This window comes from Protobothrops mucrosquamatus, unplaced genomic scaffold (genome assembly GCF_001527695.2).
Source record: "Protobothrops mucrosquamatus isolate PMUCROS unplaced genomic scaffold, P.Mucros_1.0 scaffold1031, whole genome shotgun sequence".
In the NCBI taxonomy this organism is placed as follows: Eukaryota; Metazoa; Chordata; class Lepidosauria; order Squamata; family Viperidae; genus Protobothrops; species Protobothrops mucrosquamatus.
The window spans coordinates 303866-327040 of NW_015387265.1; the positions used below are offsets into that span (position 1 = coordinate 303866).

At 36.4% G+C, this 23175-nt stretch overlaps 1 protein-coding gene across 1 annotated transcript in view; it reads right to left on the bottom strand.

Annotated features, from left to right (window-relative positions):
* LOC107291015 (metabotropic glutamate receptor 4) overlaps window positions 1–23175 on the bottom strand; it is a 268099-nt gene that overhangs the window by 180363 nt on the left and 64561 nt on the right. Inside the window, exon 2 of the mRNA XM_015819964.1 lies at window positions 10404–10620. Coding sequence (XP_015675450.1) covers window positions 10404–10620 — 217 coding nt within the window. The remainder of the gene's footprint in view (window positions 1–10403; window positions 10621–23175) is intronic.

A 23175-nucleotide genomic window follows, 5' to 3' on the forward strand; every position in this document is an offset into this window, starting at 1 on the left:
TTCAGTTAAAAAGTGAGTGCATCAGCTGAGTGCAACTCAGTATAATACTGGTTAATAGTCTACAATTCAAGGTGCTGGTTGTTATGTTTACGCTCCTACATGAATGATTGCTTGGCTTATTACTCATCCCCACCCATTGATAGTTCCCACATAGGGAAAGAGGATTTGTTGAGAATTCCTTTGTCAAAACAAAAAACAAAAAACCCACCATTCAGCAACCTTGTGGGGACAAACAGAAAGAAACATACAAATCAAATTACATGAAAAAGAAAAAAGAAGGATTTATTGTATCTGAGTAGCAAGATGCTTCAAATGGATACTTCTTTGTCAGAGGACTGAAAAAATAAATGAAATAACTTGCTAACATATTTACAATACACTCAACAAGTTTCAGGTGTGAACAGAATTCATATAGAGTACTCATTACATAATTTGAAATAAGAACTACACGCCAGAAATCCACATGTACAAAAATATAAAACAGGACTATGTGAGGGGACAAGCTTATTATTTATCTTATTGATCTGTGTAAATCCAATTTTATTTACATAATCTTTTTATGTGTTCCAGTGAAACTTGAAACCTGTTGAATATTTATTTTTTCCAGTCCTCTGATGATAAAGTATCCCCACAAAACAATTTCATATTTTTGGTGCTTTCAAGTCAGCGTCAATGTTCCTGCAGTTTTCTTGGCAAATTTTGGAAGGGACTTGCCATTGCCTTTTTCCTAGAGATCACTCAGCTGGCTTTGTGCCTAAGACAGGATTAGAACTCATAATCTCCTGACTTCTAGTATGGTGCTTTATCCACTACATCAAACTGCCTCAAAACATATTGGAATTCAGGTATAGATCCCTTTCATGCCAGTTCTCTTCTTTACCTCCTCTTATAGAATAGCCTATCTATCCCTTGTTTAGTTTGCTTCTGAAGAGATATGAAAACATAGGTGTTCAGGAAAGTATTTAGCGACAAATGAATACTACTGTACCCCACATGTGGCACATCTGCTTGGCTGCTGTCAATGATCATAAGCTGTTGTTTTCATTTTAATTATATGTTATATTGGTGGCATAAGCTGTTTAGAGTCTGTCAGAACTATGTGGTATAGAAATCCAACTAAATAAATAAAACAATGGCCTTCCAGAAAAGCATAAAAAACTGAATTGCTTCATAGGGCCTTAATGGTTAATAATAATAATAATAATAATAATAATAATAATAATAATAATAATAATAATAATAATAATAATAATAATAATAATAATAATAATAATAATAATAAAGTTGGAAGGGACCTTGGAGGTCATCGAGTCCAACCCCCTGCTCAGGCAGGAAACCCTACACCATTTCGGACAGATGTTTGTCTTCTTGGTGTTTTTTGTGGTGATCTTGAGATAACATTTTGTTCTCACTGTGTGATTAGCACAGTGATGACAATTGATTATATGCTGCATGTGGGTACATGCCAACATACACTCATGGAGATCCTTTATTGATTGGTCAAAATACTCCACAGAAAAAGCAAGCGAATTATACATTCCAGAGCTTTCTCTGACATATAAGAGCATATTTTTGTGTTATTTCATTCCCAAATTTGTTATTTGAATTTTATACATGAAATGCGCATAAACTGTAGTACTAATGAAGATAAAGCTTGTCAGCCCAAACACTAAAGAGCAAAAACTGCTAAATTAGCTTCTCTGTATAAATAAAAAGCAAGCAGTTTTCCAAGCTCCCATAGCAGAGAAGCCTAGAATTAAGACAGTTCCTATTTATAGCACTATGATTAGAAACTCACCACCTCAAAGTTTTTATTCCCTTTATCCATTTATAAGGCCATAACGCAGTTGGACTAGAACTAAATAGCCCAATGTCCCACAGATCTCCCCAGAACTTAATGTGCCATTCAGATACAGTTAAATTAGTAATAGACAGCAGTCTGTGCTCCACATGACTTTTTCTGCTTCAGAAAACACTCTTTAGTCCCCTCTTCCCCTCTGTTTATGGTTTAGGCAATAGAGAACCAAAAGAGAAAAGAACCAGCTTGGATACAGCAGAAAGCTCTTACCATTCTCAGTCTATTGTTTCTTGCTGTATATCCTGAGGGGGAAAGTTGGCATGAGGAATACCAGAACAATTTTGCAAAGAGGAGCTAAGGAACTATGCAGCTATGAGATGCATGTGATTTCCCTTTAAGTTCTTGCAGAACATGCTGCAGTTAGGATGATTATGTGAGTATTTCCACAACCAGCATTCCTCCATTAGTGTAGATGTGATTGTCTATGCTCTCTCAAGATGTCTGGCACTTCTATTTACAAAAATGTGATTATATCTTGAGAGATGGAAGTTAAGAGCTAGGTTGTCTTATAGCAACTTCTGACATGGTTATAAAGTTCTCCATAGTGTCCCTCTAAAGGGGAAGGTTGGTGAAGATGATAGAACGTGCTGGGAAAAAATTGACCTGTTTGATTATAGAAAGGACAATAACTATGTATATTGCTGACTGGAAAGCTGTTATGGACTTTATGTGTAAAACAGAAAAAAAATGAACTTATGATCTATGGTTTTGATGATTAGACAGGCTAGATTATAGAAAGAAAGTCACAATATAACTTTAGAGAAAGGGGTAAATCTGCAGCTGTCCTTATAACTGCTGTAAAGAAGACCAGAAGCCACTTCTTTATATCTTTTTACTTTTCTATTTTTCTTCTACCTTTTTTTCTTTTTGCAATGTAACTTTCTCTTTTCTTTCTTTCTTTTTTTCCTTCGTACTCTGCTCTAGTTTGTATTAATTTTGAATCATTCTGAAATCATTTTGAAAGCAACCAATTAATCGAAAACAAGAGTGAGCAGACCAGATCAATCTCAGATGAACTGTAAAGAACAAAAAGTTAATATTCTCTTAAAGTTGATGTTTCTAAGTATGAACAATTTTTATTGCCAGCTTATGAAAAAGATTGGACGACCAGCCTGGAATGGGGTAAGGTCTTCTGCTCAAGCAGGGTGGTGGACTAGAAGACCCCCAAGGTATCTTCCAACCCTTCTATATATTATGAATGTGTATTACATGAATTTTTACTCTTGTTTTTAAGTCTTTTAGAAAATAAAGGGGGAGAAAAGGAATGTGGAATGATGCAGCTTTGCAGAATGGTAATCTCTTTTAAGCATCCTGTATCAACAGTCAGCAAAATGCTTTCCTCTTCTTGACAAATCCCTGCCATGTTCTGCTGACCTGATCTGATAGTATTTGTATACAGTACATCTCACATACCAACTTAATGAAAGAAGAGGAAAGACTTGAGTTGTTTCTTTTTTCACAGTCTCCAATTTTCCAGATGCATGAGATTATAACTTTCATCATGCCTGGCCAGTGGTAAACTGGCTAGCATAATAAGGATCATCAGTGGCATTCACAGAGGAGCTTCATAAAAATCAAGATGGCAGTCACAGCAGCATCACTGAGCCCTGGTGGCACAGTGGTTGAAGTATAGTATTGCAGGCAAACTGCCAACAGCCTGAAGTTTGATCCTAATGTGGCTCAAGGTTGACTCAGATCAGTAAAATGAGGATCCAGATTGCTGGGGTCAATATGCAAATAATGTTTACATTTTAAACTGCCCAGAGAGTGCTCTAAAGAGTTTTGGGGTGGTATATAAGCCTAAATGCTCTTGCTGTTGCTGTTGAAGCCCCACATCTTATATTTGTAAATCGATTCTGACTGCCCTGTTTGGCATCAAGCGGTGAATCTCTGTGCATTAAGCACTTCAAGATGCATTGTTTTCTTAGTCTTTAGGAATCTGCTGTTTCCATCAGCTTAAGAGAAATAACATGTTTCCTTTAACATGCACCAAAACTAATTGGAGCCAGGACGAAGATTTCAGGATTTTAAAGAATGATATGGGTTTCTTAAATCTCAATATAGCTTAAAAGATTTGGGTGTTGACTTTAATACCTCCCTGTCCCCCAATTATTTAAAATTTTTAAAATGATTAAAAACTGGGGCTTACCATCTCTGGTTTTGGGAATCTCAAAAATCTGTCAAGTTACCTGGGACCTCCAAATTGTGCTTTCTGCATTCCTGACTGAGATATTGGGGAGGGTTAGCCTTTATTTATTCAATAATCCACAATCGTATATGTTTGTACATGGTTATGATTATAAACAATAATGATGCAAGACTCATGAATGGCTGGATTCACCAATGCATGATCCCTGAAATGTTCTCCTTCATTCACCAATCTCCTTCAGCTTTGAGGTAACTGCATAGTAAAATTAAGTTTCAGTGGTACACAAAGCATGGTTGCTTGTAGAAACTGTAGGCACAACATCCGTAATGCCTCCTCAATGGCCATTGAGATCCCAATACATTTCTAGAAACATTACAAGAGCTGGTATGTCGTAAGACTGCCAGGTTTTGTGAGATGTCAGGGTTTTCATGCAAGTTCATATGAGTTCTTAATGTTCTCATCCAAGATTGCTCCAGATTTCAAGGAGACATGGCTGAAATTCCTAAAATCTGAACATTTAATGAGATTTTAAATAATTCTTTTAAAAAATATTATATCCAGGAGAAGTCACTAGACCTATTCCACAAGGCTATCTGATGATACACAGCACTTTAAAGCTTTAAGAGGGCAACACAGCAATAAATATTCTGAGAGATGAGATGAGAACACAACACTATTACTCTTGTGTTATTGCTATATTAGTATCTTTATCAGTCCTTGTCACAACCTGCTATGGAAAGCAGGACTTTTTTTTACCTGATACATCATGAATGAGAAGAATGCATTAAGAGACTGCTGAGATAAGGTATGGGAAGCTGAATCATCTAGTATTGATCTTCTTTTATGGACTAAGATTTTGTTTGTCAAACATCTCCAGAACAGGCAGTGTTCCCTAGTGCAGAAATGCTCTTAAAACATGATACAATTAAGGTGGTTTGAAATGTCTCAAAGCAAGCTTTGTTCATCCCACAAAATAAACTATATGAATTAAGCAACAAAGACTGAAGTGCCATCTACTGGAGTTGTAAGCATTCACACTAAGTTCTCAGATTTCTTTTACCATGATACATCATTGGTTGGAAAAGTGGAACATAATGGGAATGTATAAAGCATGGCTTGTTAGTATCTTTTCTGCAGTCTCCACAATCCCATCTAACTTTTGGCCTTATTTTTTTCCCTTATTTTCAGGCAGGGGGGGATATTTATTTTAGAGTTCGCTGAGGACTAAGAGAATAGGGCATCTTAAGGTTTACAGTTTAGGTACACATTTTACCCCCTCAAACTCTCCCCAAATTGAATTATGGAGTTCCACCCTTGCTATGCTATTTGTCCTGAAACTAATGGAAGTTGCATACTCCCACAGTAGATTAAAAAAAAACCCTCTATGAGATTCTTGAAATGTAGAGTATTGTAAGAATTTATAAGGTTTATACAGCAGGAATTAATGAATTTCACTAGAAGTTATTTGTCCATTCATATTAAGGATTAGGTTTAAAATTTTAACTCTTAGCATTTTAATTTTTATACTGTTTTATATTTTAATGCTTTATTGTACACTACCCAGAGTCCCTCTTCAATGGCTATGGGCAGTTCAGAAATGGAAAGAAAGAAAGAAAGAAAGAAAGAAAGAAAGAAAGAAAGAAAGAAAGAAAGAAAGAAAGAAAGAAAGAAAGAAAGAAAGAAAGAAAGAAAGAAAGAAAGAAAGAAATATAGGATGAGACAAAGAATGTGCAGTTCTATACCACCTCAAAAAAAGATTTTTAACTATAAGTTCCCAGATTTGGATACAGATTCCTATGTTAGGAAAATAACTAATTTAAGCATCACCATAAATAATCAAACATAAAGTTTTATCCACAGGCATTAAACTTTGGTCAAATGAATAAATGAAAGAGAAGAGAAATACATGCACACATTTAACCATGACCTGATCCTGTGTTCCGGGTGTCTGTAATTCCTACAAGGGATGAATCCCGTGTCCGTTGCATTTTATGCTTCTCTTATATTTCTTATTGAGGCAAAGTAGCTGATTCCATAAACTTAACATTCTATAATGTTCAAAGATGTGGAATTTACACACTCACTGGTTTGTATATTTATGCCTCCCTAAGAAAGACTAATTATTTTGATAACAGATTTGATTGGGGGGGAGTAATCCTCCCATCCTATTTGAGGCTCTCAGCATTCATAGATAGTGTCAGCAAAAGGATTTCTCCAAATACAAAAATGAAAGTAGAAGTTAAAGGTACTACATTTCCATGTAGACTTTTGTAGAACAACAATTCATCATGACACATCAGATGTCAGGAAACAAGTATGTATACCTGGGGTTTGCATTGTGTCATGACCACACATATATTATCATTTTTCCATCACTGTGCCTTATTGTGGAAGTCTATGCATTGCTACCTTTTTATTTCCTCATAATAGTCAGCTGGAGATTTTTTTTAACAATGGAAAAGGAGAATGGTTTAGATTGTCCCTAAACTACAGAAAAAAATGGCTTAAGATTAGATATTATACCTTTTGATAATATTATCTCTGTTTCAGTGGTGGTCAACGAATTGTGTTTCAGCCCCTGACCTTGGGATACTTGCCCACTGATATTACAAGTATCTGGGACAAATTCTAGCATAATTCTCTGTCTCTCTGCTGTGGCCTGCAAACTCTTTTGCAAATAGTTGCAATAATGAATCCAGCATAGACTGTGCAATTAAAAGAGCTTAGGCAAGATTTATAGCAGGATTATATCTGCAGGGTATTGTCAATGTCTAACATTTGGACACTATGTGGTCCTTAAAAATAAGCAATTACATGAAGCTTGATGTGCTGTATAAACATATAAACACAGATGCTTTTGCACAAGGTTGGAAAATATACCTCTTCTGATTAATATAGCAGATGGGGAGAGAAGAGCAAACCACACGCACAAATATCTATCAACAAAGCCTTTTAAAGAACCAATCCCATTTGTCAAAAAATCTCTGGAAGCTGAAAAGCAATTCTACAAATTCTCCCAAGGTCTGTCTGTATCCATGGCTGAATTGCCATCTTTTATATCAGCCCTATTCTGATGCTTTAAGTGGCAACCTTACCTACAGAAATTTAGTAGGCTAAGCTGTTTATGGCAAGGAAATACTGTAAGAAATTACTTTTACCTGCCAATATGCATGCCCTTAGCCAGCTCTTAAAGGCTCAAGAATAAAGATAATAAAAATATGACAACAATTCTATCTTATGCAAGCTATGCTTTTTATAATGCATTTATTAAAGTTTACATATACAAAGATTAGATTAAAAATTAATACAAACTAATAAAAATATAAAAAAGAAAAAGTGCAGAGAAAGGGAAAAATAAAAGGTATAATAAAGAAAAAAGATATATAAAGAAATATTTCTTGCTTCATCAAGACAAATATAATTTCAATAACTTACCACCTTCTCTGATACTACAACCATAAAATCCTTTCCTATCATATCTTATCTATAAACAAATTTTAAAACCTTATCATTCGGTCATTGTCAGCAAATGTCCATTTAAAGCAGCGGTTCTCAACCTATGGGTCCCTTGTCTACTTGTCATAGCTACCTAGGAAGCTTCATATACAGCAGCCTCTTTTGAAAGTTGCAAAAACAGGTTCCTTATGGTAGCTTTCCATGTGGGTATTCAAAGGCTACCAAAGTTGCAATGTATGCGTTAGCCCAGTTGTATGAAGAATGCTGTCAAGAGTCACAGATGGGCTGTTAGAGAAGAGCCAATCCTGTTTTATTCTATTAGCTGATTTGTAGCTTCCTAGAACAGTGGTTCTCAACCTGTGGGTCGGGACCCCATTTGGGGTCGATCGACCATTTCACGGGGGTCGCCAAGCAAGGCTGTCCGCCATTTTATTTGTCCGCCATTTTTTTTGTCCGCCATTTTTTCCCCTTTTCCGGCGGATGCCTTACCTCCCTTGGGTGGTCGGCCTGCTCCGTCTCTGCCACTTGCCAGCTATGCCTTGGCCGGCGCAGGGGGCGGAACCACGCATGCGCGGCACTCCCGGGCAGGGAAAGTCCTTGACTTACGACCAGTTGAGTAGTCCTCGACTTACAACCGGTTTAGTCCTCGACTTACAACCGGTTTAGTCCTCGACTTATGACCGGTTGGGGGTTGCAGCATTAAAAAGGTTGAGAACCACTGATTTAAAGTTAACAGAAATAACATATATATTTTAACCTTAATCAAATAAACCAGTTCTATATTTCTTTACTTTTAACACAATAGCTTATCACTTTCTCTAAAAAAAAATACAACAAAAGATCTCATCTTCTCATATCTTATCTCTTATCTATGAACAAATCTTTAAAGCCTATCATTCAATCCTGATCAAGAAAAATCCATTAAGAGCTAACAGAAACAACACATAGATTTTAACCTTGATCAAATAAGTGGACTGAAGATAGCTCCATAGAGAACAGAACTGACTATTTCAGTAGAACAAGGAGCCACAAAAGAATCAGCTCCTTCAAATTCCTCTCCAGAACAAGGAGAAGATGTGGGATTGCCCACTCAATCCCATAGCACTCAATACAGTGACTCCCTGCTAAGGGACCATAAACAGCAATCTACAGCAGATTATAATGTTCTGAGAACCAAAAAAAACCCATCATTGCTCAAGCTGCAGTTCAGAGCCTTCAAAAGGATACCGGGTTCATATACTTTTCATAATCACTTCTAGAAATTGCTTGTTAATGGTTCTTTTTGATATTAAGAACCTTCAGAAAGACATGTTTTATTACACAAGATAAGTTGCCTTCTATCCTCAGTGAAAGAGACTTTTAAGTCTAAGGACTTAAAAATTCTTATTTTGAAGAAAACAGCAAAAGGGTGATTTTGGAAAGTTATAAATGGATTAAGCGGCCATATGGCTTTGTAATAAGATTTTAAAATTAATTACAAGAACCCTTCCTGTGGGTTGTTTAAATTTGATAAAAAATATGAAGATTTTGAAATTAAGTGTCACTACCCTTCCTGTGGGAAAATGTTTTTGATTAGGGGGGAAATGATAATAGAGGACTTTGAAAGTTGGAAACTAGGAGGAACCAGAAAGAATCAAAGATTATAATTAATCTTTAACTAATATAGAATGCAACAAAGTATTCTAACTTTGGAAGAATTCAAGGATATTTGGGAACAATGCACTCAAAAATCACTTTTAAGATTATCTGCCATTGTTAAAAAATGGATTTAGAAATTATGACAGAAGAGGACAAGACTGATACCGAAGCTGCTTCGAATATGGAATTAAAAATAACACCTTACAAGAATAATATGAAAAAGATGTATACTAGAAGCGAATATACATAGCTCAGGACTGGACTACGGAATCCTTGGTGTTCTCTGAACTTGATTGTTTGCTTGCAGACATTTCATAACCCAACTAGGTAACATCTTCAATACTAGGGAGTGTGGGGTTTTCTCCCTGTTTATATGCAGCAGCAACTTACTCGGCCAGTGTTGGTGGGATTTGGTTTTCTGGCACACATGCCCCTAAATAACATGGTTAGCATTTTACATATATAAAGCAGGTCATACGGTAGAGCAGGTTTATTATGCTTTCAGAAGAACAAACCTAGATTTATAAAGAGCCTGCATAAGACCTGAAAGATCTTATGGAATCAGATGACTTTAAGAAATCCAGGTGTTCACTGTCTCTCCAACCAAAGTCAAACTGCGTAAATAGAGGGGAGGGGATATGTTCACACCGATCTGAAGTAGCCAATAATACCTGGTCAGAACCATCTCATCAACTGCATTATCACAAGCTAGTGAAGAGGGAAACATTGTTGTAACTTTGGAACAACTAAAGATGATTTTAAATAGCCTCACCCATAGGTTGGGGATGAGAGAAAGCCAATAGTAAAATAAAGTAATTATTATGGCTGTTTTAATATAATCACTTTTCTGTTCACATAGCAATAAAACTTTTTAAAAAGTCAGCATAAAGGGGAACTTCCATTTAATAGACAATGTCCAGCTGAATTATGACAGGAAATAGAATGTATACCCCCTTGTTAGATCTGTTTGTTATCACCATTTTAAATACCTTAAGATAGCAATTTGGTTGCATTTCAAGAAATATAACACTTCCAAAGATCCTTCTGAGCAACCCCAATTTATAACAATAACTTTCTTGTCTCCTTCATACATTATCATTTTTTATTCAATATATCTAATGGGGACCAATTATTCATTCAATTAATACTTTCAACACAGTGTCTGTAGATACATTATGCTGAAGCTTTGTAATGACATTCTGTGACTTCCAAGTCTGGCATTTAAAGATAATTCCATTCATCTATGTCAAGATGTTCTATTATCCATATAACCCATCTTTATAAGGATATAAATTCACATACCATTCTCCCTGGATTTCTGGATGAATGCTTCCACTCCACTTTCACCATAGCTCCCTTCAGAAGCTAAAGTTGAAACATAATTCCACTTGAATGCTTTAACAATGTCTACCATAGCCTGGGCTTGGTAAGTATCAGAGGGGACAACGCGAGAAAAGAAATCATATCTACTGTTGTCGCTCAGGTCAGGGGCTGTAGAAGCATAGCTTATCTGAGGAATCTGTGAAAATAAAAAGAGAAATCACAACATTAAACAGCAGAACAAGACTTAGATGTCCCTAAACCATGTCCTACTTTTCTAATGGATTAGAAACACTAAATAAACAATGAAACTTATATTGTTTCAGACCAAAGACAGATAAATTAACAACTGTATTGGATTTAACGAGTTCCACCAGATTTAAGTCATAATTTGTTTTCACAAATCTGACAATATCAATCACTCTCTTATACTGGAGGAAGAAAATTAGACCAGGAATATCCAACTCAGCACTTCTAGGCATGTTAGACTACAATATTTACAGTCCACTCCCATTTGCCCAGTTAGCTAAAATAAATGAGAGCCAACATCCTAAGGATGAATTGGATTTTTTTTTCTCCTTCAATTGAACTTCTTCTTTTTTGGGTGCATACATCAGGTGGCTTTTTATGTTTGTAGGTAGAGAAGACTAACCGATTTCTGGAGGTTTGATCAAAAGAGGCTCCATGGGCTGTATAAAATAAGAGATTTGGAGTCTGCATGTGGGCTGGGTCTCCAGTTGCCTCTTTTATAAAACAGACAACTGGCAGGTTACCAGTTCTGTGCTTGCATGATGCCACCTTAGCCATCCTTCTCTGTCCCTCATGTTATTATGGCTGTTAATAAGGATACTGGAAGGCTCCATTGATTATCACTCACTAGCTGCAGCCTCTTCCAGATTCTGCATGTTTGTAAGTCAGCTCTGATACCAATTACAGTGGTTATAAAAGTTGGCTGACAGTGTTAGAAATGTTTTTAAAGCTCAGTAAAGAAAGTAGCTTTATTACATACTTTATTACAGACTGGAAATCTAGCTCAATTTATAATGGGAGTAACTAGACAATTGTTTTACTGTCTTCTGAGTTTCAACTTTAGAAACTCCGATTTGTTGGTCTCAGCAGTGGGATCAACTTAGCCCACTGTCCTGACTATTTTTTGATTGTTTGTTTTTCTGTTGATGTGACAGAAGGGGATAATGAAGTTTCTGCATATACAATCTCTACTTCTATATTGATCTACATTAAAAGAAACTCAGACTAATAATATGGGTTTTTCAAATATTTTTAAATATTAAGAATCACTGAATATCAATTCAGTGCATCAGCTGTCGACTACTATAAAATACCAACAAATAGTCAACTATTGAAAACCAAATATAATTGAATGTCAGATATGCAGAAAGTCTAAAGAAAGGGAACAAAACCTGAAGAATATTTACCATCAAAATTCACAGGGAGAACTTTGAATGAAATTTTTAGGAAAAGATCCTGACTTTGTATAAGTTTGTATGCCTAGAGACCATATAGTTAATTAATAATGAAGCATAATAAAATTTATAACCAACATTTCATTTCCACAGCAGTTATTCCACAGTACATTATTATTGACAATATTTAGATTGATGCCCCAACCTAAATCTTTATATTTCTGAGCAGGTAGTATCTTTTTTCATTGACTGAAATAGATCACTCCCATTTCATTTTACTCATTGAGAACCAATGCTACAGTTTAAGCAATCAACCCCAAAGTATCAAATGACCTTCAGATCCAGACTAAGGGTCATTGCAGGAAATCCTCAGGTTTTGTCCATTCATTCAGTGACCATTCAAAGTTACAATGGTGCTGACTAAGGAGGACTTAAAACCAGCCCTTAGAGTCTCAGCCATTGCAACACCCCTGCAATAATGTGGTCACAATCTGGGCAGCTCACAATTATGACATTGCAATTTCAATTGTGGTCATGTGACTAAGATTTCCAACATCCCCTACTGGTTTCCCATGAGAAAAATCAATGGGGAAGCCAGCACAAGACAGAAGTCATGATCACATGAGGTCCTTGCTTAACAATCCATGTAGTCTTCACTTAATGATGGCAACAAGAACTGCCTTTACTAAGCAACATTATCACATGATATTACACTTTATGACCATGTTGTTTAGAAATTGCAACTCTAGTCCTAATTGCCAAAGACTATCTGTATTATAATTGGTCAATCATGCCACTGAATATAATAATTTAGATTAACTCAATTAGTAAAATCATATTAAGTTATGGTTGGCCGATGCTGTTGTTAAACAAGATATGTAGCTGGTGTTTCTCAATGGGATATTTTGGAAATGATTGAAGATCTTTCTTCAAAACACTGAATGTTTCAGTTACATCACACATCACTTACTATGCAGCCCAGTTTATGAAAATATCATACTGTTGTTAATTTTAAGGAAGTCTTTGAGATAATTGAAATGGCTTAGTTCTGTTAATGCAAAAAACTAGGGACCAAATTTTAACTTCGATGGGAGACAATCAAGAAATCCTAGGTGTATAAGAAAGTGTTTTTAAAACAAAAGCAAAATCCTAATAGAAGGCCATTACTCATCATGTTATATTGTTGTTAAGAAAAACTAAGTGATTGTATCTGTGAAGTCACCAGGAGCTGAGTTCAATTTGAAGGAGCCTTTCGATATTAATTCTGTGAAAAACAGCAAATTAGGTTTTAACAAAACAGCAGAGGACAAAAATAACCATCAATACAATGAAAATAAGATTGGAGAAATATTGTTATTAGTTCCCCCACCCCAATTTGTGTCTATTTGCATTTGTGCTGGTTTATGACCACAATAAACCTTTGATTAAAATTCAAAAACCTTTTAATATCACCAGTCATCAGTGGTATACAGATAGTAGTGTTACCAAACATGTGTTATCATATGTACAGAAAATACATAACTGAAAGGGGAATACTGAATTAAAAAACAGCATAACAGGAAGAGAGGAAAAAGCCTACTTTCACAAGAAAGCAACTTTTCAGAAATAAGTTTTTTAACAAAATGTGAAGATGGAAAAGAGCTGAGCCAACCAAGTAGAGAAGAAGTGAGGGCAACATGAGTTTCTTACATCTCTTGTTCAGTACTCACAAGAGATATTGGTTCCCCAAGTGAAAAATGATATATAAGAGCAGCCTAATAAAAAGGGAAAGCAGTGATGGCAATGGAACCATAGATCAGAAGAGATGACAATGGCCTACCTAGCTGTACTTACAGGCTGTGTCGGGAAGACTTACTTTTCTCCACTAGCAACTTATAACATTCTTTCAAGTCACCCAATCATTGCTGCGTCCAAAATAACAGCAATGAAGACAGCCTTTATATCACTTCAGCAATGCTAGGTGCTGAAGTGATATAAATAAATTTATTATCTAGGAAAAGCTACAAAAGCTTGTTGAAGCACAGTCTTGGAATGGAAGCTCAGTATTAAAAGCTCTTATCAATGAAGTGCTAAATGGCTCTCTTAAATAAATCACAGTTGTCTCACACTGAATTGTGAATTAAATGATTTAGCACTAGAAGGGGTTTACCTCGCTTAGCATTTATATTGCACTTTACATTGGCAGAATGTTTGTCAGACATTAATGAATCTCAGTGATGGAAAAGACTTATTTAGTCACCCTAACCTCCCTCTTGGAAGCTATGGAAGGTGTTAAAACAACGTCCATTTCTCATCTCATATTCTTCTATTTTTATGATATAGTTTCCATTCAAGAAGATGACTATGGGTCTTCATGGAAACTCCTTCAAAGTGCCAGCCAATGATCCAAATATAACCAGCTCACAGAATTGCATATCCATTGAATCAAATAGCAAATGACAAAGAATAGCACCTAGCTGCAACATTAATTTAGATTTGCTTTATAGAATATGCTATTTTTATACATTATTATAATTTTAATTTGGCTTACTTAATATCCACAATAACATTATACTAGTTCTTCACTTATAAGCCAAATATAAATGAACTAGAGAGTCCCCAGACAAAATACAAAATATCTCATTTACTATTTGAAACAAAGTACAGAATACATGTGACCAAAGAAAGAGGGCTAAAGGGGTATTAAGTGCAGATTCTAAAATTCTTTAGCCACATGGCAGTATTTCTTAGAGAGATAAAGCCATAAATTAAGTTTATATCTTAAGCAAAATATTTGAGGAATATTCTCCAACAGTACCTCTTTTATCCTGAACTATAAACAAGGCATTCTCTCTATAAAAGATAAAAAGAGAAGGTCACAGAAGTTTCAAAAAAAAAATAGAGGACACCAAGGCTCACCTTTTTCCTTTGTTTTGTTTATAAAATGCAACTACAGAGATTGCAATCTGAAATGGAAGAGTATACTTAACCTGTTCACCTCAAGCTAGTCCAAAGCAGCTTGGGAAAAATAGAATTACACGTATATTTTCTTTTGCAAGAAGAAAAGTAGCTGAGAATAATGTCCCCATTATACCATTCTTCCTCTTCACAAGGCAGTCTTTGTGATTACAAAACCCCAATTACAAGAAAAACCTACATGTGGCTTAGATATAAAGGAAGTAAAGTCCATAGCCATAACCCCTATTCCCCTTTGGTGCCTGCAGCAATGTTCATATTTTTTGAACAACTCTTCTGAGTTGATGGAAGTTGTTTGCAGATAAACTGGACACAAACAAACTAGCAGAGGCTGTGGCTAACTTGATCAAGATTTGTAAACCATGCCAAAGAAGCAGCCATTGAAAGGAGGAATGACATACAAATGAGAGAAGAAGAAGATGGAGGAGGAGGTATCCATTCAGTCTTGTTCGACTCTTGGCAATTCTATGGGCCAAGTCTCTCCACATGTTCTGATCTTGCACTATTCTTTTAGTTGTTCTATGCCCTGGCTGGTGTCAGCTTTGATGGTGTCCAGCCACTGTGTTCTTTGGCATCCTGGTTTCCTTTTACCACTAACTCTTCCAAACATAATTACTTTCTTCAGTGAATTCTCCTGCATCACATGGCCAAAATGTGAATTGCAGTTTTGTTATTTTTCCTTTCAGTGACATGTCTGGTGTTATGTGCTCCAGTGGAAAAAGAGATTTGCAGAATGACAGTGCTGTCTTAGGTTGGGCTCAAAGTTATTTTCTCAGAGCCATGCTACCAGCCCCAGCTAATTACACTGTCTTTTGATTATATTTATTTATATAAGACACTTGACTGCGGCTTGAAATATTATAGTAACCAGCTCTAGTGTGATCGTGTACAATGTATCTCAGTCTCCACATTTTGAAAACAGCAAGCACAAAGGCACCTTCCAGATACAATTGTTGTCAGGTGCATCAAATAAGCTGAAAAGGAAGCCTTGCACGTTGTGTGGCACTGGTTGATTGGATGCTGCCTGGCACCCTGAATCTAAGGAAGAAATCCTTTTCCATTCTTGGACAACATCCAAGAACAGCTAGAATCTGAGCAGAAGTCCACAATATTTCTAAAATGAGTGAGACACTAAAGCCTAACTTTTTTCTTTGTATGTTACATCATCTTTAAAAGCTGAGTAAGAATGGTTTGATGGCTGAGTTATAAACAGTGAAAAGAAAGCATCAAAGAAGCTGCAGGGCCAGAAGAGAGGAATAATGGCTTTGTCTTGTATAAGTGGCAAAATCCCTCCATGGTCTTGCCATGCTAGATGCTCCGGATAAGGAAAAAAACAGAGATATTTCTACTTGGCCATTGTCTTTTCCCAATCTTAGCACCTTCCTCTCTGCAGTAGTTTTCTCTAACTACATTGCTGCTTCATAGACATAGAAAAGAGGAGGAAGAAGGAGAAGAGAAAATCCATCTGGCTGGCTAATAGAGAAGCAGACAAATCAGCAGAGTGTCTACAGGATACGATCAAAAGAGACAAAATGTCAGCTTTGACAGTGCGGCTGAAGCTCTGCCTATTTTTATTTGTGTTCCATGGGATGCACATGAAAAGCAGGTGAAGCATCCATCTTACCTCCAAAGTCAATATCTTGATGATTTTTTTTACCCTACACTGCAGATGCCCCTGAATCCAGCCATCAACCCCTGCCCCATCTCAAAGGAAAAAAGAGTAATGACTCTGCAGAGATGGTGGCAAAGTGACCATTTACACATGAAGAATTGGAGAGGGAAGATGGAAATACTATCTACCCGATTTAATTTGTACAAGATTATCAGTGAATCAAATCCTGCAGCTCTTCAAAAAGTATTTGGATGTAAAAGGCAAAGAAATGCAAAAAGATTTATTGGGGGGGATTTGCACAAAACATGGTAGAAAGCATTCCACATTTGTTTGCTTTTTACTTCTAGTGGAAATCGCTGGAAATCAGAAGTAGGATAAATCATAATATTAGGAGTATTAAAGTTATGAATTGTTTGCTGTTTGTTCAATATAGAAAAATAACAACATAAAAATGATGGTAATAATCAGAAATGTCAAATGGGAGAAAACTATCTCAGATTTTCAGCTGGCGTTCTACACATTTTTTCTACAAAGTAAACAAAGCAGAAAAGAGAGGAACTATCTGGCTACTGTTGAACTAAGATGACTATATTCTGTTGCACTCTGAAGAAGGAACATGGAGGAAATGGTTTCTGTTTGGAATATGAGAAACATAGTACAGGTACTCCTCATTTACCAACTGCCTCATTTAATAACCATTCAAATTTGCAACCAAACCTTGCATTTATGATCTGTCAGCATCTCATGGTCAAGTGATTGCCATTTGTGGTTCACAACCAGCTTCTAACAAGCAGAGTTAATTGAGAAAGCAGAAGTAAAATTGCAAGTCATGGTCATTGATAGTTTACTTAATGACCAAATGTGAAGTGACATCATTAGCCTGTTATGGTCACATGATTTTCAACTTTGCGACTGCAGAGCTTAACAATAGAGTTGTTGGTCCCAATTGTGATTGCTTAGTGTAGACTACTTGACTATGTTAGATACCCTGAAGATTTTAAACAGAGCTTAGGACTTTCCTTAGGACTGTTGGGGAACTAAGGGCAGCCTTTCTAGATTCAGCATCAGACAGCCATATTTGTTCAGCCCATCACCACCACCAATGTTTCATTTTACATCTAGTATGATGGAATCTTGCAGTCTATTTATTCCACATTGGGAAATATGTTAGCATGTTGCAAAAAGAAAACAAGAGACACATGGCCCTTTAAAAATTAACAAATTTTAATATGGCGACAAAAGCTTATGCCTTCATAAATTTGGTCTTTGAGGTGTCTAGAGAAAACCTTTTGTTTTAATATTCTGACTGGCTTAATAAAGCTCCTGTGGAAATAATAAATATTTAAACTTTAATTAAGTCATTGTGGTGTTATCTTCCAACAACTGCACAGAGATGCACAGTTCTGTCCTTTCAAAAAATTCCAAATTAGGAAACCTAACAGATCAAGACCCTTGCACGTATTCCATGCTCTATCGTAATAGTTCTCCTGTGGAAGAAAATCTTTGGTTTTCCTTTTCATTACTTTATTTAAGCTGATGCTTTGTCTCTCTGTTCTCCAACTGAATATTTTTCAAAAATATTTTTCCACTGCTGCTTAACTCCCTTTTCTTATTTATTTCCCTCTTTTCATTCCATCTCCCACTCTTTCCCTATTAAATGTGATGCCAGCATTGTAAGTGGAGAACTGCACCTGAATGCTAAAAGAATCTTGTAGACTTTTCTAACTACCTGCAGAGAAAGAGAGGGAGGGAGGAGGGAGAGAACCTTTATCAAAGCACAATTGGGATTATTATATGTGACAATCTGCTTTGTGCTCTATTCCAAGAGGCTGTGATCTGCTTATTAGGTATCTGTGACCAAGACTATTTAATGTGATGCTTGATTAAAGCTCTGCTCAAACAATAAAGCTCTGATGTGTTAACGATTTCTTTGGAGATGGTGCACCTTGTTTTCTCCTTCTCTCTTCCCCCCCCCCCCGCGCCACCCATCCTTTTCTACAGAATCTGAAATAATGGGATTTATACAAGCTAAAACACTGCAGACAGACATTTGAAAGGAATGGTCATGGATTACAAACAATTATTAATAATTATTAATCAAGCATAGCAACGGATGCGAGTATGCCTACCAGTAATGGAGCATCCATACTAGGAGCCAAAACTGGAACATGCTTTGGAGCAAGTATGCTACACTTATGGGTACCTTCTTAAAGAAATTGTGTGTGCTTTCTTTCCTGGGCTTCTATAATAGCCACAAAATGGTAAAGGTAAAAGAGTCCCTGCAGATTTTACTCCGTTAGTCATTGCCGACTCTAGGGAGAAGTGCTCATGTCCGTTTCAAGGCCACTGAGCCAGCACTGTTTGAAGACATTTCTGCAGTGATGCGGTCAGCATGATGTCGCGGAATGCGGTTACCTTCCCACCAAAGTGGTACCTATTTGTTTACTTGCTGGCAGGAGCTGGGGCAAGGACTGAAGCTCACCCCATTGTGCGGACCTCAGATCTCCAGCATCAACAAGTCCAGTGCCTTAACCACTGAGCCACCATCCTATCCTCAATAGCTACAAAAGCCCAGGAAATATCTATATATGAATTAAGGAGGCATCAACTCCATATCTATTCCTGAGTTTTGTCACACCTTATCAATTGGAAGGGAAACATTCTTGTTTGAATCTTTTCTTTCCACCCTCTACTCTGTCTTGAGTGTGCCAATGTGGGAGATATTTATAACTGTACAATGAGATGTTGGTACAGTTAGCAGGCAGATGAGACTAATAAAGATAGCCCTTTAAGGGGAGAAAAGCAAGAGTAATGCTTTATTAGATCTTGAAGCTATTTTGTATAGTAAACCCAGAAGCATGCAGGACCAACTATGAATGAGAATGCTTTATATGTGAATGCATATATTAGTGGAAAAGTAGCACAGGTACCATATTATACATTATAGGCATGGATTTATTGCAGGGAGAAAAGTTATAAGTCCCTCTTTATCACTTTAGTTGCAGAAAAATTTGGTACATTAGGAATCAGACATGAGAAAATGGAGAGGTCAAAAAAGAGAATGGTAGATAAAAATACAATTAGCACTCTATCACCTGCTTGGTTCGCTTCTATGATATAATTGGTTTCAAATTTATTTTGCCACTGCTTTTACTTCTATAATGCACTATGAGACTGAAGCTGATTTGGCAGCCTTAACTAATCTGAAGGAATCAACAACTATACCAGAAAGATTTAATTTCTTTTTATCACATTTATTCCCAAGCAACCAAAAATCACGGTGAGGAAAGAGGCCATTTAAGCCATATGTTCAACCTCCTGTTCATATCAGGAAGTCAAATTAAAGCATACAGACCAATGCCTCTCCTGAACATATCTAATGAACAGACATCCACCACTGTATAGAAAGTGAAATCTTTGTTTTTTAGCTGACATAAGGTAGACCAAATCAAGAAACAGACACCACAATAAATATTAGAATTCTCTATATAGACTATAATAACAGAATCTTGAAAGCCTGACAGGTTTCTCTTTAATTTGCCATCTTATACCCAAGAGAGTCAAGGCAGAGCAATCTTGAGTTTTTTCCTCACCCCTTCTTGTGTTTCCAGGGTAAGATTATAGTTTTATGAAAGCTACCACATATTTTCTTCAAGGCAATTTCTGTACTAATCTGTTACTACCAAATGTATAAAGAAGGCAGTCAAATTGGCATGATATAGTAAAAAGAGGCTCTTATTAAAAAGCCATCTAGCACCCAGGAAGTCTCTGCTACATCATCATCATAGTTATTTGCCAAAACACCTCACATATAATATGGCAAAAGTAAAACTTTCGCTTTGGAGAAGAAAACTCCAAACCTTGACAATTTCATTTATGGGCTGTGGTTGAGAAGAATGTTCCATCATGAAGTTGTGACTATAGAAAACTGCTAACAAGGCATTTTGAGACAAAATTAGAGGGACATAAAATTGTGCCCATAATCTCAATATGTGTGGAAAGTTATAAATAACTGGGTCCCCTGTATACATCCAGTAATTCAAAAGCGAATTTAAATTTAATGTCCAAGTTGCAGTGAATTAGGCAAGTCCCAAACATCTGGAGAGCACGAAGTTGGAAAAGTGATGTATGTCCTCTGTAACCATACAAGAGGCAGGAAGAATAAATTGAGCTGATTTTGAGGGGGGAAAGTCAGATACAGTTCTGGGCACTTTGAATTCCCATGATGCTTATCCTTTTATGTATTTAAATGCTAGCCACTTTAATTTAGCAGATGGTATAATAATTCTTTTCACTTTTTTTCCTAAAAAAGTGCACTTATCATCCTTCACCAATCTGAGCTTTAGATTTCAAGATAGCCATCTACACTTCCAGGGTGTCTGTATTCTCCCTTAATCAGCTGTCTCTCTTTCCAAGTGAATTGTCAAAAAGAAAACATGACCAATCACAGAACCGAAGGAAGGAAGGAAGGAAGGAAGGAAGGAAGGAAGGAAGGAAGGAAGGAAGGAAGGAAGGAAGGAAGGCATTCCAACACAAGCCCATCTACCCTCTTCATACAGTATATTAAGAAAGCCTCCAGATCCATCTTAGGCTCAGAAACGTTCAGGGGAATAAAGATGGCACTTTTTTAGAACCAGGACTTTATTTTGAAAAACCTCTGTCTACCCATTCCTTTAAAAAAAAAAAACCCACTAAATCAAGACTTCTAAAATCTAAGATCTTAACAGATCAGTCCCCTGGTTCAAATAGATATATCTGCATATTCAGCAATACCATAACGGGTCCTGTCTTGATTTGATTTACAGCTTTGCCTGTGATAAATTGCAGAAATCCAGATCTGCTTCCAGATAGACACTAACAAAGCAGAACTGACCAATAAGTGCAGCAAAACTCTCTTAAACAGGTCATTAAAAGCTAATGACCTAGCCTCTTATTAGATGTTTAATAATCAGCATTAGATGGATAAGAAGGTCAAGCATGAGATGGTAGGGCTACCATGAGAGATTGTATCCTCAGTTTAATAGATACATCAGTATACCAGCTTTTTATGAAGAAAACAACAGTCAGCTTTGCATCAGTTTAGAGCAGGGGTGTCAAACCTGCAACGTCACATGATGTGTCGTGATATATCGCGATTTTTTTCCCATTGCTGGAAATGGGGTGGGCGCGGTTTCAGCATGATGCATCTGGCCCGTGGGCCAGCAATTTGACATCCTTGGTTTAGAGTGTTGTATAAACTCAGTTTAGGAATGCCTGCTGATTTGAAAGCACTAGTCTGTGAGCTGTGAAGTGGGTTTTTTCCCCCTCTATTCTGCATTGTCTAGAGCATCAATGCAGGGCTTTACGGATTCTCCCCATCACCATCCTGTGCCTTTTTGATCTTGCACTCTGCAATAACTTTATTCCCAACTTCAGATACTTTCACAGATAAAAGATTTCAAAAATGCTTTTAGGAACATAAAAGCATTTATAACAAGGGAATTGAAGATTTTTATAAAGGGGATAGAGGAAACATAACTGCCAGATTTAAAGCTCAGGAATCAGAATTAACTCTGAATTTCCTTTCTGTAAAAGTGGTCAGGTTATTTCTGCTGCTTGTTGCATTGAATGACTGAAAATGGCACATTGTGGTTTCCTCTAACTTGGTGTTCTCCAAAAGCATTGGACATAGTTGGCCCACTGCAAAAAAAGTCGATGAATATCAACTCCCTCCTGAATTTCTGCAACTCTACAGAAAGCCAATTACTTAAAACACACACGCACCTGCTATCCATACCTGGCTTTCCAGAGGCATTCACAGGCTGATCCTGCTTTGCAAGCCTTCCACTGGAGCCTGCCAGGATGGCATTTTAACCTCCTATACTTGCTCCCATTAGGGAAAAGTATTAAGTAGCAAAATCAGAACTCTTTGCAAAGAGCCTGCTATCGTTTTTAAATGCCCTTCACTTACTGTCAACTGAGGAAAGCATAAGGAACTCATAGGATCATACATTTACACTCATCTAGTCCACACCTTGTCCAATACAGGAATCCATTTTAGCATCCCTTAGAAATGACTATCCAGACACTGTCTACGCACCCCCATTTCATGTGTTCATGTGAGATTGGAGGAGATGGAACTGGCATTATAAAAAAAAAAATCAGGACCCTTTACTTCATATAACTGAATCTTGTCCAACTATAGATTTTTTTGGTTTTCAAATTATAGTATATATTAATATTATATAAAATTATATATTAGTATATTTTATAGTATATATAGCAAAAGACATAGTAAGTTTGATGCTGAACTACAGTTCTCAAATGATGAAGCGATATATTTCTATATGTCCTAGATTTAATGATTAGCTAAGGATTGTTTTAATTTTATATTAATACTAAATAGACCTTATAAAATCCTTATGTCCATTTAGTCTTATATTATACTAAATATAAGACTAACTGGACATTATAAGGATTTTTTCTTTTTAATTAGATTTCTCTCTTTTTTTACATTTAGCTTATTTTAATTACTGTAACATTCTTTTTGCTATATATAACTGAGTGAGAGAGTGCAAGTACACTGTTCTTGTAATTATATTCTACCATCTTCTAAAGCAGTCTTTTTTATTTTTGAACAGGTTTTACCAAAGTTTTCCATATGAAATTTACTTTTGTCATTTAAAACCACTGCTGACAATTTTGGCCCTTCTTCTACATGACAACTTTTTCAGATGGCTGAAGCCACTGTGATTTCTTTCTGCAGTCTCCCCTTCTCCATACA